The 17077-nt window shown below is 58.2% G+C and overlaps 1 protein-coding gene across 1 annotated transcript in view; it reads left to right on the top strand.

Moving 5' to 3' along the window:
- Nucleotides 1-15890, top strand: part of PPFIA4 (PTPRF interacting protein alpha 4) — a gene marked incomplete at its 5' end in the record, with an annotated part of 32418 nt that extends 16528 nt beyond the window's left edge. Inside the window, 19 exons of the mRNA XM_082296060.1 lie at nucleotides 270-361; nucleotides 3047-3188; nucleotides 3418-3623; nucleotides 4054-4294; nucleotides 4508-4543; nucleotides 5130-5263; nucleotides 5412-5569; nucleotides 6216-6309; nucleotides 6543-6624; nucleotides 7420-7620; nucleotides 9150-9212; nucleotides 10506-10532; nucleotides 11404-11579; nucleotides 12288-12385; nucleotides 12994-13169; nucleotides 13395-13463; nucleotides 14032-14209; nucleotides 15318-15405; nucleotides 15843-15890. Coding sequence (XP_082152186.1) covers nucleotides 270-361; nucleotides 3047-3188; nucleotides 3418-3623; nucleotides 4054-4294; nucleotides 4508-4543; nucleotides 5130-5263; nucleotides 5412-5569; nucleotides 6216-6309; nucleotides 6543-6624; nucleotides 7420-7620; nucleotides 9150-9212; nucleotides 10506-10532; nucleotides 11404-11579; nucleotides 12288-12385; nucleotides 12994-13169; nucleotides 13395-13463; nucleotides 14032-14209; nucleotides 15318-15376 — 2232 coding nt within the window. The 3' untranslated portion in view covers nucleotides 15377-15405; nucleotides 15843-15890. The remainder of the gene's footprint in view (nucleotides 1-269; nucleotides 362-3046; nucleotides 3189-3417; nucleotides 3624-4053; nucleotides 4295-4507; nucleotides 4544-5129; nucleotides 5264-5411; nucleotides 5570-6215; nucleotides 6310-6542; nucleotides 6625-7419; nucleotides 7621-9149; nucleotides 9213-10505; nucleotides 10533-11403; nucleotides 11580-12287; nucleotides 12386-12993; nucleotides 13170-13394; nucleotides 13464-14031; nucleotides 14210-15317; nucleotides 15406-15842) is intronic.
- Between the last annotated feature and the right edge of the window lie 1187 nt (nucleotides 15891-17077).

The raw sequence follows: 17077 nt of genomic DNA, 5'->3' as shown, positions 1-17077 counted from the left end.
GCACCCACGTGGCACCTGTTTTCCTTTGTCTCCCAAAGCAGCTTTCCTTGAGCACCTGTGTCTGTCTGTCCTGACCCCCCCTCCCCAGCACCCTCACTCCCTGTGCCTGCATGAGCTGTTTCTTTACTGATGTGGCCAAGATGCTTTAACCTGGGCTGGGGATCTGAAAAGGGAATGTAAACGTGGGAATAGCCAAGGATGTGGATTGCCCCAAACCTGGCAGCTCTCCAGAGCAAACCCAAGCCCTGCCTGTCTCATCCCCCAAACAGCGGCGTTTGTCCGACGAGATCGACAAGCTGAGGCTGGAGGTGGATCAGCTCAAGACCAGGAGTGGGACGTTTGTGGAGAGTGTGCACAGCAGGTAAGAGCTGGGGCACCCCTGCCTTTGGGGGCAGTTTGCTTTGCAGACCCCAGAGTGCTGTTGGCATTGGGTGTTTCTGGTGCCCCCAAGCTTCAGTGCTGGGCTGCAGTGTCCTCACAGCACGGTCAGTTCCTGGACCTGTCCTGGGGTGGGACACAGACTCTGAGAATAGCCCAGCCCAACTGAATGGCCCCAGATTTCTTAGGGTGAGAAACCACTGGGCATTGTTTCTTTTTCTGCACAAGGAGCTTAGGACTTACTTTGCTTTGAAAGCTGGATGTTCACCAAAGGACTTTTCCCCTGTGGAGTGCAGGGGATGGGCTGGTGCAGAAGGAGGAATTGCTTTGGAGCTGTTGCAGGCAAAGGAGAATGAAGCCCCTCTTTCCCCAATGCAATGGTCCTCCCACACCCTTTCATTTAAAGTCAGCTGGGACATGGGGACATCCCAGCCCAGGGCACCAGGAGCAGAGATGAGTCCATTGGGATACCAGAGCTGCTCCAGGAAAATGGGGGTGGAAAAGGAGGGTGACAGCACAACAACCCCACTGTGCAGCTGCAGCCACCTGGGACACCAACCCTGCCCTGAGCACTTCCAGTGTGGGTTCAAGGCAGCAAGGGGTCAATGGGAGCAACCAGTGAAGAAAATTCCCCCCTCAGCAAGGCTGGAAAAGGCAGGGAGGAGCTGGTGTAACCAACTTTGGATCTGTCAGCAGAGAGGAGAAGGCCTGGAGACCTCGTGTCTGTCATGGAGAGAAGAAATGGGGAGGGTGAGGATGAAGGTGTGAGGATGAAGGAAAGCTGAGTGCTGGAGCAGAGTCTGGAGCATGTGTGGGCCCTCTTTGCATGGGTCCATAAGAGCAGGAGGGACAATTTTGTGATTTTTTGTATTTCTCAGAGGAAAAATCAGCAGAAATCTTGAGTTGCAGAATGATCCCCCAGCTGAAATGTCAGCTTTTGTCTAAGGTGTTTTTATCTGGTTGTAGCTGGGGAGCAGCATGTCAGCAGCTCTGCAATCCCTGGAACTTGGCTGTGCCTTTGTCTGGCACACCAGGCTGGCCCAGCCATGCTGCTCATGGTGCTGGTTTTATCTCCAGACCCGTATCTGCACTGCAAACCAGGCCCACGATGGTGGAAAACCATGATCTGCCTTGGGCTGCTGCTTTTGTCATCTTAAATTCAGCTTAAACTAAACAAACCTCGTGTCTCCAATGGCACTGTGTGTGGGGAGTAACCACCCTGTGCCCTGGGAAGGTGCCTTGCTCAGCCCTGTGGTTGGGTCTTCAGGGCCAAGAGGATCAACCAGGCAAAGTGGAGAGATGGAATGAGCACCATGGGTGGCTCGAAGTGTCCTCGTGTGCAGCTGCTGCCTTGCTCTGCCTGGTCTGAGACTCACCAGGTCCTGGTCCCAAGCACCAGCCCTGGCAAGGAAGAGGAGGGTGAAGAAGTTCCAGCTGGTTCCTGCTGGGAGATCCCAACAATGCTCATGTCCTCACACCTGGAAGATGTTTCAAGTGGAATTTTATTTGCTGGAATCACAGAATCATTAAGGTTGGAAAAGTCCTCCAAGGTCATCAAGTCCTTCACCCAAATACCAATATTCCCACTAAATCGCATCCCAAAGTGCCACCTCTGCCATTTTTGGAACACTTCCAGGGATGGGAACTCCACCACCACCCTGGGCAGCTGTGCCAGGGCCTGACCACCCTTTCTGATAAGAAATTTTTCCGAACATCCAGCCTGACCCTCCCCTTGAGGCCATTTCCCCTCATCCTGTCTCTCATTGCCTGGGAGAAGAGCCCGACTCCCATCAGGGTATTTTCTCATGAAAATGTTAGAATAAACATGAAAAGGAGAAGAGCTCCCTGGCTGGCTCCTGCTGGGTACGTGGGGATGGAGAAGACACAAGTTGTGTTGAGATCTCTGGAGAGGGAAGGGCAGGGGGGGCCTGTTCAGCCCGGGCTCCACAGCAGCCCCCAGTGCAGGGGTTTTGGGCAGAGCTGGCTGGATGCCCTGGTCAGTGCACAGAAAAGGGGGAGGGAGCAGCAGGGGAGGGCCCAGGGCTGAACTTCCAACAGTCCAGGAAAGTCAAGAGTCTCCTGAGGTCAGAGCTCACCAGAGGCTGCAGATTCCTCAGACAGGACAGCTCCAATCTCTGCTCTCTGTGAGCAGGGACAGGAGCCAGGGAAGGGCTGGAGCTGTGTCGGGAGAGGGTCAGGCTGGAGGGCAGGGAAAGGTTCTTCCCCCAGAGGGTGCTGGGCACTGCCCAGGCTCCCCAGGGAATGAATGGGCACAGCCCCGAGGCTGCCAGAGCTCCAGGAGCGTTTGGCCAAGGCTCTCTGGGATGCCCAGGGTGGGATTGTTGGGGTGTCTGTGCAGGGCCAGGGGCTGGATGTGATCCTTGTGGGTCAGTTCCAGCTCAGGATATTCTGTGATTCAATGACTCTGTGAGTGATCCTGTGAGTGCATTTCCAGGTCCAGTGTGGGGGGGAATGGGGCACCTTTTCCCAGAGCCTGGTTTTGCATCCTTTCATGCAGGCAGACATCGCTGGGATGGGCATCCTGCAGTGGTCTCCTCCTCCTGCTCCTCCTCCTCTGTCCCAAGCAGCCTGGGCTGCAAGGGGAGCAGCCTGAGGGTGAGGGTGTCCTGCACAGAGCAATGTTCCCCACAGGGCTCTTTCTTCCCAGGTCCCACATGGGCAGTGCCACCGACCTGCGCTTCCCGCTGGGAGCTGTGGTCCACGCCCCGGCCGAGCCCTTCGGAGCGGCCCCGGGGCTGCCCCGGGCACAGAAGGGACGATTCGGTGCCCGGAGGGAGGAGCCAGCCAAGGTAACCCCGGTGCACCCCAGCGCTGGGGTCTGCTCCTGCCCTGCATCCTGGCATTAGGGTCAGATCTGGAGACACGGGGCAGTTTCCTTCTGCTGGTGCATTGATGGGAGAACATCAGAAGGGTTTCCCCTTGGGGTCACACTGAGATGGAATTCCTGCATGGGGGTCACCAGTTTGGCTTTTGGAGACATGGGAATGCTGTGTAGGACAGTGGCCCTTGTTCCCCCAGGACTGGGAGCAGGCCCAGGCAGGTGGGGTCCTGGCCACGGGGTCTCACGCCTTCGACAGCGACCCCGACATCTCCGACGTGGACGAGGATGACCGCGAGACGCTGTTCAGCTCCATGGATGTGCTCTCTCCTGGTGGGCACTCAGATGCACAGACGTTGGCCATGATGCTTCAGGAGCAGCTGGATGCCATCAACGAGGAGATCAGGTATGACCATGGCCAAAACCCACCACTGCCTTCTGCTGAAATGGCTCCAGGGGGACAACAAACGACCAGGAGGCTTTGCTGGCCTAAAATTGGGGCCTTGGTGTGTCTTCAGCCAGGGAAATGGCTCGAGGACATCCAGCCACAGGGCTTGGTCCTTCCTGCCATGCCTCCCTGTCCCTCAGCTGCAGCAGTGCTGGCTCACAGGGTCGTTATTTCAAATGATCATTATTTTATAAAAAGTCCTCCATGAACATTAAAAGGAATCGGGGTGTGTCTCAGCTCTGGTTTTTATGGATCCTGATGGATCTTGCTGCCGTTCCTGGAGATCGGGGGTTGAGGCACAGCACCAAGGGGCATTTCCCCGGGATAGAGGTCCTGTGTCCCTGGGAAGGTGGGAAGCCAGGAGCCCTGAGCCCCGCTGCTCCCCCAGGATGATCCAGGAGGAGAAGGAGTCCACAGAGCTCCGTGCAGAGGAGCTGGAGACGCGGGTCACAAGCGGCAGCATGGAGGGCCTGAACCTCACCCAGCTGTGCAAGAGGGCCTCCATCCCCACCTCGCTGACGGCGCTGTCCCTGGCCAGCTCGTCCCCCCCGCTCAGCGGCCGCTCCACGCCCAAGCTCAGCTCCCGCAGCGCCGCGCAGGACCTGGACCGCATGGGGATCATGACGTTGGTGAGGAGCCGGGAGGGGCCAGGGCTGGCGGGGTCCGGCTGTGAGGTGGGAGTGATGCCCGATGTCCACACGGGCCTGTGGGGGGTGTGGGACAACGGGGTGCCCGTGTTTGCTGTCTCTGGCCTGGCAGCCTGGCCCCGGGACTGCTCTGGGGGGGTGCTCCATTAACTGCCCCCCTTTCTGTGTCTCTCTCGCTTTCCCCCTTGCAATCAGCCCAGCGACTTGAGGAAGCACCGGAGGAAACTGCTAGTGAGTGGCTCCCATCCCGTTGGTTTTTGTCCAAGCCCTTTTTCCAGCCTGCTCCTGGCTTTGTCCATACCAGGTCAGGGTGCAGCAGGCGCGGGATGGAGCTGGGGACCCCAGGGATTCAGCAGGAGGATCATGGGGATCCCGAAAGGTGCTTGGACATGTTCCCGCCGGCAGCCTGGGGGGTCTGGCAGGACATGGGGAGGTTCAGAAAGCCACTGGGTCCTCAAACATTGTGTCCCCTCTGGCGACAGGGTGTCCTTGGGACATTCCCATCTGTGCTCCTCAGAGCCCTCTGATGAGGGCCAGCAGCTTCTGTCCCCACACCCTGACCTGGACCATGGGGCTGCATCCTCTCACCTCCCCATTCCCAGGATCTCAGCCATACGGCCACATCCTCCCCATCCGCTTGGGCATCTGGAACCATTGCCAGAGCTCTCATTCAGGCCATTCCTGGAGCGTGGCAAAGCCCCAGGGCTCTGGTGGCTCTTTTGGCCATGTCTCCATGGAGCAAGAGAGAGGCAGGCAGCAGGGCAAGGATGGAGCTGGGCTCTGGCCTCCCGCCCTCACGGCCTCTCTGCTTGTTCAGTCGCCCGCAGCTCGGGATGAGAGCCGGGAGGACAAAACCACCATCAAGTGTGAGACGTCCCCACCGTCCTCACCCAGGACACTGCGGCTGGAGAAGCTGGGCCACCCTGCCCTGAGCCAGGAGGATGGCAAGAGGTATGTGGAGATCCTTGGGGTCTCTGTTGGTTTGAGGATATACCTGGGGCACTCGTGGGATGTGGGGTGGGCTGGGCTTTGCCATGGCTTGTGCCCTGCTCGGGAATAACCTAAAGGCTTTGCTCTTCCTCTTCCTCCCCATCCCCAGCTCACTGGAGGACCAGGCCAGCAATCCCAGCAGCAGCCAGGACTCCTTGCACAAGGGCTCCAAGAGGAAGGGGATCAAATCCTCCATTGGGCGCCTGTTTGGGAAGAAGGAGAAGGGTCGCTTGATCCAGCTGAGCAGAGAAGGGGCCACGGGGCAGGGTCCGTGAGCAGCCCTGTCCCTGCCTGTGCCAGGCTCTCCACACCCTCTGGCTCTGTCTGCTCTTGGGGTGCTCTTGGGGTGACAGGGAGGGCAGGGACACTCCTGCTGGCTTGGGCATGTTGGGGCCATGGCAGCTTCAGGGAAGTTGGAGCTTGGTGTTTTCTCCCCTTGGCCTCTCTGTCCTGAGCATGGTGCCACCTTAATGCTCTGTCAGGGATGTGGGTAGTGACCCCCTGTCACTGTATCTCATCTTTAATGTCCCCAAATCGACTTCCCTCCCCATGGGACCTTCTGGATTTTGCAGAGCCCTTTGGTAGGAGCTGTTTTTCCACTCCTAAATCCTTTACTGCTTCTATGTTGAGCATTGTTGGACTCAATGATCTTTCTGGGTCCCTTCCAGAAGGGACTGTTCTGTGACTTTGGAATTTGGAAATAGGAGGGATGGCAGGAGGGGATCCGCTTGGGCTTCCCAGGGATGCAGGGGGGCCATGGGGGTGGGTTGCAAAGGGACACTGTCACCTCCCGTGCTGTCACTGTGTGTCCCCCTGGCATGGGGATGGTCACAATGCCCACACGGGCCCTGGGGGAGGCCACACTGACTCGGGGACATCACGCTGACCTGAGGGTGTCTTGCTTGCCCAACAGTGCTGCTGACTGACATGGAGGGGGGCATCCAGGACCCCCTGGGACTGGGCAAGCTGGGGGCTCAGGCCGAGAAGGATCGGCGCCTGCGGAAGAAGTGAGTGAACTTCCTTCCCTACCCCAGCAAGAAGCTGATCTGCTGGGGGGCCATGGCACGGGACTAGGAATTGCTGGGAAATCTTCTCATCTTCACCCTCCCTTGGGCCTTGTTACCTCCTTCACTGCTTTGTCTCCAGCTGCTTCCTGCTGCCCGGGGTCTGTTCCCTTCCAAGAACTCTCCCTTCCCCACAAGCCCCCCATAAATCACTCTTCTGCTTCTGTTCCTGCCAGGCACGAACTCCTGGAAGAGGCTCGGAGGAAAGGATTGCCCTTTGCCCACTGGGACGGCCCCACTGTTGTGTCCTGGCTGGAGGTGAGGCGGAGCATGCCCGGGGATTGTCCCTGTGCTGTCCCCACAGGTCTGTGTGTGCCACCATGTCCCACCATGCCTGCTCCATGCACATGACTCAGGGGTCTGCAAATCCTGGGAGAGCACAGGAGATCCCTGGATCCCTCACAGAGCCTGTGGAGTTGTGGTTTGAGTAGAGCTTTGGGTTTGAGCACAAGTCTGATGAGGAGTGGCTGAGGGAGCTGGGAAAGGGGCTCAGCCTGGAGCAAAGGAGGCTCAGGGGGGACCTTGTGGCTCTGCACAAGTCCCTGACAGGAGGGGGCAGCCGGGGGGGTCGGGCTCTGCTGCCAGGGAACAGGGACAGGAGGAGAGGGAACAGCTTCAAGTTGTTCCAGGGGAGGTTCAGGTTGGATATGGGGAAAAATTTCTTTATGGAAAGGGTGGTCAGGCCCTGGCACAGCCACCCAGGGCAGTGGTGGAGTCACCATCCCTGGAAGTGTTCAAAAGATGTGTGGATGTGGCACGTGGGGGCATGGCTTAGTGGTGAACATGGCAGTGCTGGGGGAATGGTTGGAGCTGATCACAGAGGGCTTTTCCAACCTTCATGATTCTGTGAAAAGCTCCGTGGGTGCTCCTCCCATGTGCTGTGCCCATCAGGCACAGGGATGCTGGGCCGCCCACAGGCCACAAGGTACAATCAAACCCAGAATCCCATGTGGACATCCAGCTTTGTTATTGGGCTCTAGAGAGGGTGGCCTTGCCCCTGGCAGGGGAGCCAGGGTGGCAGTGCCAGGCAGTCACTGCTGTCCCTGTCCCCAGCTCTGGGTGGGGATGCCAGCCTGGTACGTGGCCGCGTGCCGGGCCAACGTCAAGAGCGGGGCCATCATGTCGGCCCTGTCGGACACCGAGATCCAGCGGGAGATCGGCATCAGCAACGCCCTGCACCGCCTCAAGCTGCGCCTGGCCATCCAGGAGATGGTGTCCCTCACCAGCCCCTCGGCACCGCCCACGTCCCGCACGGTGAGTGCTCCCTGCCCCCCCCGAAGCCTCCACAGGCTCCTCGCCCTCCTTTCCCTTGCGACCACTGTGGCCAGCGTGGCCATGGATGAGGTGATGTCAAACCACCGGCCACTCATCCTCCAGCACAAAGGTCATTCCCAGCTGGAAGCATGGAGCTCTTCCAGTTTCAAGGCTCCTGCCCCTCACCTGGGGTTGTCAGCAGGAGGCCAGCCCTGCAAAGAGCAGAGCTCAGGGCCTGGCTGCCCTGGAGAGGATAAAGCTCCATCCGAAGAGCAGAATCCAGACGTTCCTGATGTACAGGGCCAGCTCGGCTCCACACAGCCTCCCTCCCAATCATTTCAGCACAAGCCTTTCCATCTGAAATTCCTGGGGCAGCTCAGATCAACTGCAGGTCTCTGCCCTTGCTAGGATGGAGGGATTGTGTCTTTTGCTGGTCCCCAAAGGCCTGGAGGGGTTAGTGGTGGCCCAGTAATGCCAAGACAGATCCGTAGATGTGCAGCTGGCAGAAGGGAAGCTGCTATGTCCCCCTCAGATGGCTGTGTGTGGGATCACAGCTGATGGGGACAGGCCTGCAGGCTCCTTGAGCATCACACTGAAGTGGAAAGGGAGATAAATGCTCTGCTCTCCTTACTCTGCTCTCTGTGGCTGCATGGACAGCCCAGGGTCACCTCGGGCAGTGGGGTGTCACCAGGTTGAGCTGCAAGGATGTGGGGTGTCCCCAGGACAGCTCCAAGCACAGGGTGGTCTGATCCTCCACCAGCCCAAGCCGGGCTTGGTTCCAGCGTGGTTGGTGCTGACAGAGGCTGGACATGAGCCCAGGTGAGCCCAGATGAGCCCAGGTGTGCTCAGGTGGGCAGAAAGGCCAAGGGCACCTGGCCTGTCCCAGCACTGTGGTGGCAGCAGGCCCAGGGCAGTCCCCATCCCCTGTGCTGGCACTGCTGGGGTCACACCTGGAATCCTGGGGACAGCTCTGGGCACCTCATGACAAAGAGACATTGAGGGGCTGGAGCATGTCCAGGGCAGGGAACAGGGCTGGGGAAGGGGCTGGAGCCCCAGGAGCGGCTGAGGGAGCTGGGAAAGGGGCTCAGCCTGGAGCAAAGGAGGCCCAGGGGGGACCTTGTGGCTCTGCACAAGTCCCTGACAGGAGGGGGCAGCCGGGGGGGTCGGGCTCTGCTGCCAGGGAACGGGGACAGGAGGAGAGGAAACAGCTTCAAGTTGTTCCAGGGGAGGTTCAGGTTGGATATGGGGAAAAATTTCTTTATGGAAAGGGTGGTCAGGCCCTGGCACAGCCACCCAGGGCAGTGATGGAGTCACCATCCATGGAAGTGTTCAGAAAATGAGTGGATGTTGCACTTGAGGATGTGGTTTAGTGCTGAACACAGTGGTGCTGGGTTGAGGGTTGGACTTGATGATATTAAAGGTCTTTTCCAACCTTCACAATTCTGTGATTCCATGACTCCGTGGTGGTTGTGAACCAAGGCCATGTTTCTGTGGTGGTTTGCTCTGACCCCTCTGCTCTTTTCCTGCAGTCCTCTGGAAACGTCTGGGTCACCCATGAGGAGATGGAGACCATGGCAACTTCCACCAAGACGGTGAGGCTGGGCAGGCCCCGGGGTGCTGGAGGCAGCCCCTGGGTGTCGGGGTCCGAGCAGCTGCAGGCGTGTTAACCCAGAGGGAAGGGGATCCCTCACATGTCAGCTCTTGGCCAGCACCCTGCAGCTCTTTAGAAACCCTCTTTCAACCTTTAATGTCCAGCAATTTCTGAAAGTAGCTTAAACCCCATCAGATTTATTTTCCCTTGTGGATTTCACTGGGTTTCCAGAGCAGCCTGGCTGTTGTTTGGGAGTTAAAGACAAAACCCAGGAGTGATCTCCAGACACGTGAGATCCCCGAGTCATTCTGCACCCAAGTCATGGTCTAATCCCCCACTGACCTCAGCACACCCAAACATTGTCCCCATCGTCTGTCCCTGCTGCTGGCTGACAGCTTGGGGTCCCTTGCAGGGATGTGTCCATGCTCCCAAAAGCTCTGGCCCCTTTGGAGAGAGGGAGCCACTCCTTTCTCTGCAACCTGATCACCCCATCTGTGTCTCAGAGCAGGGCAGCATTTTGGATTTGTGTGGGAATTGTGTGTCCAAGGCCAAGTTAGAGCACCCTGGGCTAGCAGAAGGTGTCCCTGCCCATGGCAGGGGTGGAATGGGATGAGCTCTAAGGTCCCTTCCAATCCAAACAAGTTTGGGGTTCTCTGAAATAGGCATTTTATTGAGTTGAGTGGCAGGGATGTGCCACTGTCCCTTGGCAGGTTCTGTGAGACTGAGGAAAACCAGCACAGGTTGGCAAAGGAGGAAATAGCCACAAAATCAGCAAATTGGCTTGGGCAGCCCCCTGGGGGTTGTGACACGTGAACTGAAGCTTAATTCTCTTTCATCCATCTGACCTGGGGGCACCCGAGAACTCTTTCTGTGTTTCCCAGGGAAGATGAACAATCCCCAGGGTCGGTGCCATCTCCAGCCCAAGCCTCATTCTCTATCCTCCTCCCCTTCTCCTTCTCCTTCTTTCTCCTTCTCCTTCTCCTTCTCCTTCTCCTTCTCCTTCTCCTTCTCCTTCTCCTTCTCCTTCTCCTTCTCCTTCTCCTTCTCCTTCTCCTTCTCCTTCTCCTTCTCCTTCTCCTTCTCCTTCCTGTATTCTTGGTCAGAGATGGGGTGGGAGCCAGGCCCAGCAGGGTCAGGGTGTCCCCAGCACCCTGGGGACAAGGCTGAGGTCCCCAAGCCATAAGAGAGAGCTGTGTCCCCTCTGTGTCCCTCCGTGCTGAGGGGTCCCATGCTCAGGGCCAGCAGGTACTGACTTCACTGTCCTTTCTGTTGACATGCTGCGTGTCACACTTAGGACACAGAGGAAGGCAGCTGGGCACAGGTGAGGTCCCCGGGCCACCCTTGTGGCATGGGGTGGGCGGTGCATGGGGTGGGCAGTGCGGGGCTGGGCATCCCAGGGGATTTTTGGGGCTTTGATGTTCACTGACGCCTTGGAGGCTTTACCTGCACCCCGTGGCTGCTCCTCTGGGCCATGTCTCACATACAGGGTGTCCTCCTGGGCCCCTCTCTGCTCCAGGCAGTGGCTTTTCCTGGGACCTGCTCTGTGGGATCCAGAGCCTGTGTTGAGAACCCCCCAGTGGTGTGACCACCCTGCATGGGAGCAGGATTCCAGCTGCATAGACATTTACTGATCATTTTTATGAACCAAAAAGGTGGGAGGAAAGAGTCCTGCTTGGATCCATCTCTTCTGGTTTTATCCCTCTCAAATGCTTTACTTTCCTTCTGGTGGATTTTAATTCATTTTCGGACCCAAAATCAGTTTGCAGTGGAAGTGAAGGGGTGGTTTTTTTTCTCAAAACTGACCTCTTTTTTTTTGTTTTGAAGTCATAAAATAGAGATTCTTAAAATAGAGATTCTTAAAAATCAGTTGGGGATGCACTGGAACCTATTTCTCAGTTGTTTCATCTTTCAATGAATGTGCTTTTTCCAGAGGCAGCTGCTCATAAAGTCCAGTTATCCCTTGGCCTTATTTTTGGCTACTGCTTTGTCTCCTGCGGGGACACGAGTAGGACACAGACCATGGCCAGCAGGACTGTTCCCTCCAGCTCCTTCAGTACCACCCAGGGCTCACTCCTCTGGCCTGGGCTTGGCCTCAGGACAGTGACCCTCCCAGGCTGTCACCGATCTCCTGGGATCCTGCAGCTCCACCAAGCCCTGGGTTCTCCCCAGCTTCTCCATGTGCTTCTCTGCAGACATTGGCCTATGGGGACATGAACCATGAGTGGATTGGGAACGAGTGGCTTCCCAGCCTGGGTCTGCCCCAGTACCGCAGCTACTTCATGGAGTGCCTGGTGGACGCGCGCATGCTGGACCACCTCACCAAGAAGGACCTGCGGGTGCACCTGAAGATGGTGGACAGCTTCCACCGGTGAGTCCAGCCCCCAGAGCTCCCCAGTGTGCACGTGGAGCAGAGGAGGGGGGGATTTGATGGATTCTCCAGTCTTGGGCAGCCCTGGGTGGCTCTTCCAGGCTGGACTCACAGCCCTGGGCTGGGGCAGCTCTTCTGGGCAGAAGTTCTCCTTCACCTCACTCCCTGCTGCAGAACTGCAGAGGAGCAGGCCTTTGCCTGGCTGTGAAGCAAACCACGGGCAAAACTTCAGGCTCATCCTGCCTGGTGCTCCACTGGTGTCTGCCAGCAGCCCAGTGGGAGAAGGCTTGTGCCATCCCAGCCGTGGCTCCAGCACCGGGATCCAACCCTGCCATGGGCTTCCACTGCCCACCCTGACCCATGGGCCTGCCAGGGTCACCTCCAGGGGTGAGCCCTTCAGCCTGGAGCAGCCCCCATGGGCTGGTCCCCCCTTCCCTCTCCGGCCACCAAGTGTGAGGATCGTTGGGATCCGTGCGCTCGCAGGCAGCTGGAACAGGCTCAAACTGCTGGAGCGGGGAATTGCCGTGGAAGGGAGGGACATTCCCCATTTTCCAGCTTTGGGTTGTGCCTGTCCCAACCCACCCCTGGCCTGAAGCACCCTTTGGGTGTGTGGGGAACATGCAGAGAGGGGTGTTCCTACCCAGGTCCCTCCCAGCCACGTGTCCTGGAGGGCTGGGTGACCCCTCCTGTCCCCTCGTGTCCTTGCAGCACCAGCCTCCAGTACGGCATCATGTGCCTCAAGAGGCTCAACTACGACCGCAAAGAGCTCGAGAGGAGGCGAGAGGAGACCCAACACGAAATCAAAGGTCAGCACGCCCCGTCCAGCTCCAGAACAGGAGAAGAGAAACCTGCCAGGAGATACCCAGGGCTGGTCTCTCTCCTATCCCTTATTTTTAACCCATTATTTGAGCCCACAGGGCTGTTCTCCAGAGGCACCTCCGTGCTGCTCCAAGTGCCTTTATCAGCTGACCCCAGGCAGGCATGAGGAGGGAGGAGGGGAAAGCAAAGATGCAGCCTCAGCATCCCATGATCTTCTCTGCCCATTTCACTGCTCAGGACACCCCCAGCTTGCTCAGCCTCCCCTTCCTCGTTGCTGTCCTGAGATTCTCTGCACATCTGGCTGCTGCTTGGATTACATCTCATTATTGATAATGCCCCTAATTACACCAGCAGCCGTGGCTTCTTAGGATTAATTTTCACAGTTGTTTTCTGCCTGTTATTTCAGCTTTGAGCTTGGTAAATTGAATGGAGCTGTTCCTGGCACTTGAGCTCCTGGTTTTGCTGCTGGCTTGGGAAGGAGAGTCCCAGGATCAGCCTGTGGCAAAGGGAAAGGGCCTCAGGACATGCCCATATCTCCTCAGAGCCGTGAGTGGGGTGTGGGGTGGCCCTGAGCTGTGCCCTTGCTGTCGTGCAGATGTGTTGGTGTGGACCAATGACCAGGTCATTCACTGGATCCAGTCCATCGGGCTGCGCGAGTACGGGAACAACCTGGTGGAGAGCGGCGTGCACGGGGCCCTGCTGGCCCTCGACGAGAACTTTGACCACAACAGCCTGGCCCTTGTGCTGCAGATCCCCACCCAGAACACCCAGGTAGGAGCCAGCATCCTTGGGGGATTTTGGAGGAGAGTGGCCATTGTGGGACATGGCTGTGGTGTGACGCCACCAGTGTCACGAACCCAGCTCTGCCTTTCAAAGCAGAGCTCTCCTATGGCCTGGGGGCTCTTTCTGTCGCACTCAGGCTTTCCTAGCATGGGAGTTTGGGCTGGAAGCACATTCCCCATTGATGGGGGATCATAATTTTTTGGTTAATTGCAGGCTCGACAAGTGCTGGAGAGGGAGTTCAACAACCTGCTCGCCTTGGGCACGGACCGGAGGCTGGATGATGTGAGTGCCAAACCTCTCCATGTCCTATGTGCCTGGGGAAGGACGTGGGGGTGCTGGTGGCTGAGAAGCTCAGCGTGCCCCGGCCACGTGCTCTGGCAGCCCAGAACCCCCCCGTGTGCTGGGCTGAGCCCCCAGCGTGGGCAGCAGGGCAGGGGGGGATTCTGCCCCTGTGCCCCCTCAGCTGAGCCCCCACCTGCAGAGCTGCCTCCAGCCCTGGGTTCCAGCACGGGAAGGACCTGGAGCTGCTGCAGCGAGTCCAGGGGAGCTGCTCTGAGGGCTGGAGCTCCTCTGCCATGAGCCCGGCATCCCTTGGAGTCTTTAGTGGGACTTTTGTGTTGATGTCTCCAAGGCATCTTTGCAGGCAGGCTGTGGAGGAGAGGGAGATGAGCTGGAAAGGATAAAGCCAATGCCATGGGATCCCAGCGAGATGTCCTATGTCCTTGGGCCAGTTTGATCCTACACTTTGCTAGAGCTGATCACCAAGGACAGGCCCGCCCTCATTAGCTGGTGTCTCCCAGGGCCAGAAGGTGCTGCTGGCACTGAGCCCGTGCCCGTGCTGTCCCTGCAGGGTGATGACAAGACCTTCCGTCGGACGCCGTCCTGGCGCAAGCGCTTCCGCCCGCGGGACGTGCACAGCATCAACCTCCTGAGCGGCTCTGCTGAGACCCTGCCCGCCGGCTTCCGTGTCACCAGCCTCGTGCCACTGCCCCCTCCAGCTGCTCCAGCCAAGAAAATGCCCCCGGAAGGTGGGTCAGCCCTTCTCCAGAGGGTCCTCTCCCACCCCTGCTCAGTCTTAGGGAATGTGGGGAAGGATGTGCCACCAGGAGAGGAGAGGGATAGAAGGGGAGAGGGAGGAGAAGGAGAAGAAGGAAGAGAGGGAGAGAGGGAGAGAGGGAGAGGGAGATGAGAGAGGCTTGCTGGTCACCCAAGATGCTCAATCCATGTGATCCTGGAGCTGTGGCCTGCTGGAAATGGTTTTTTTGGGAGGGTTTTTTCAGACCTGTGTGTGATTTCTTGGTTATGAACTACGAGGACAAGGGAGGGGCCAGGATTGGGGTGTGGGGTGGGATATGTCACCCAGGGACTGCCCAGTCTGGGCCAGTTTCATCCATTCTGCCTTCTGGAAACCCCAAAGGGATGTATTAACCAGCTCCATTTGCCTGAGCTCTCCCAGGGCTGGCAGGACCTGCTGGGACACACTGGCTGCCTGTGCTGCTGGCTGTCCTGTTTTATGTCCCAGGATCTGCCCCCACCACACAACTCCTTTCTTCAAGGTGTCTTGGTCACTTCCAAAGCTGTAGGGAGGCAGAAGCTCCAGCCAGGTCACCCCAGTTTGTCCCCTGGACCCGGCACCGTGATCCCACTGTCCCAAGGCAGCTGCCGCATCCCCACTGGAGCAAAGCTGGCTTCAGCAGGCTCAGAATGAGAATTAGAAAGCTGTGCGTTCACCTTCCAACTCCAAACCTCAGGCCCAGCTCTTCTCCTGCCTCAAGTTTTGCTCAAATGTCCCAGCTTTCCATCCAGCAGTTTGGATCAAGCTTCTGTTTGACCTTTTCCACCCTGTCCCCAGAAGGTGCAGTTCCCACCTGGCTGAGGACAGTGAAACCTGGGGCAGAATCGCACCCAGACAGGGAGCAGGGTGCTCACTGCCCAGGAGCAGGGATGGCAAGTGGCAATTTCCCAAATACCTTGAAGCCTCAGGAGCATCCGAGCTGGCCAAACATGACTTTTCCTCTGACCTTCATCTTCACGTGGCTGCAGTGCACAGATGCTGCTCAATAAACACAGGATTTGGGGAAGCTGGGGGCTAATTGGAGCAGTCACTAATTGCTTTGCTCTTTGGTTCCCTTCCAGTCGGTGCCTCCGGGTCCCCAAGGCTGGAGACCTCCACGGTTCGGACGTACTCGTGCTGAGGGTCAGCGAGACCGGAGCCAGGCCCTGGGTGAGCGCAAGGGGAACCGAGGCCTTGGAGCTGCCTGGGGACTGGGGCAGAGCAGGAGCCCCAGCAGCACCCGGGCAGGGGGCTGCCCTTGCCAAGGTTTGCCTGGCCATGGAGGGCCAGGGAGACCTCAGTGGTGGGGGAGCTGCTGCTGCCCGGGGCTCGCAGAGACGATGCAGGAGGGGTGCTCAGCATCCCACCACGCATGGTTTGTCCAGGCTTGGACAGACAGCTCCACTGGGGACCCCAGGGTGCCATCCCATGAGGGTCCCACTTGTGTGAGGGAAGGATAGTAAAGCACTCCTGGGATCCTGCTGTGCCCCTGGTTGCCCTGTGCCAGGAGGATCCAGTGCTGATTCCATCTGGGTTTGTTGGCCGATGGGTGCACTGGTGGAGCTGAGCCAGCATCCTCACGGGGCCTTTCCCACTTTGCTCCTCAGCAAATCCCCATGTCCGTGTGCCACGTGCTGGCTGCCTTCCAGGACGAGAGCCCAGCCTGTGCCTGTTCCTCGGCCCAGACCCACAGACTGTCACTGCTGTGGACCGACAGGATCTGTCCCTCCTGCTCGTGCACCCCCCGCTTCCCCCGGCTCCCGTGGCTCCTGCCGTGGCCTGTCCCCCACTTCTCCCCGTGCTGGCCGGGCCATGGATGTGCTCCGGATGCTGTCCTGGCGTGGTGCAATCTGGGGAGCAACACAGACACCTGCAAAGTGTCTGCGATGTTTGGAAGCCTCTCTCCTGCCTGGTTCGTGTTGCCAATCTGCCACGGGGCTGCACTGACTCGCCCGAGCCCTGGGCATCAGGGATGCTGCTGCCCACAGGACTTGAAGCCAAGGAAGATTCAGGCTCGTGAAAATCCTCCCTCCAGGGTGGCCGGGCAAGGAGCTGCCCCCGGGGGGGCCGGGGCAGTGCCAGGGCTGGTGCTGGGTGGGATGAAGGGGGCCCAGCACGGGGTGAGGAGGGCGGTGTCTGCCCAGGGCCGGGCGGGCGAGGTGCTGATTTTGGTGCTGTCAGGTGCCCTGTTTGAGGGGGCTGCGCCTGGGGCCGCCCCACACGGCTCACGGGGACGGTGTCCAGCGCCCAGGGGAGAGGGGACCCTCCTTGGGTGCCCGGGGAGACAACGGGAGCCCCCCCGCCCCCGGGACGTGCCCACCCTTCCCCTCCGGGTGCAGAGGAGATGCTCTCCCCTCCTGCCTCCTGCAGGGGTCAATCCAGGAGGCTCTTAACTCTTCCCATTTCTTCCCCGTAGGGTAGGATCTCTTCGTCTCCTCATGCCACGTTTGCCTTGTGTGGCCCCTATTTCTGATGTGATATTTATTGATGGCTGGAATGACCTTATACTTATCATGTGCTGTCTGGAAGTGCAATATCTGAGAGGCTCTACAGTCACGACGTCTTTTCGGTGTATTATTTGCCTAATACAGTATTAAATATTTTTTTAATTTGAAGAGTCAGTGAGCCCTTTATATCAATGCCCTATTTCTTTCGTCATATTATTGGTACTGCATGGACTCCAAACCCTGGATTGGGTCAGGAAAGGATGTATGTGTGTTCCAATAAACAGGATTTTAAAACAGTGATGACTTTGAGCCTTCTTTTTAGAGCCCAAATTTAAAATATCATTAATCTCTGGCTCCCTCAAGATCTTTGGGGCACAGGGCTGAACCCCAGTTAA

This window comes from Coloeus monedula (assembly GCF_965178545.1).
Source record: "Coloeus monedula genome assembly, chromosome: 23".
In the NCBI taxonomy this organism is placed as follows: Eukaryota; Metazoa; Chordata; class Aves; order Passeriformes; family Corvidae; genus Coloeus; species Coloeus monedula.
This window is presented reverse-complemented; position numbering and strand designations above follow the sequence as displayed.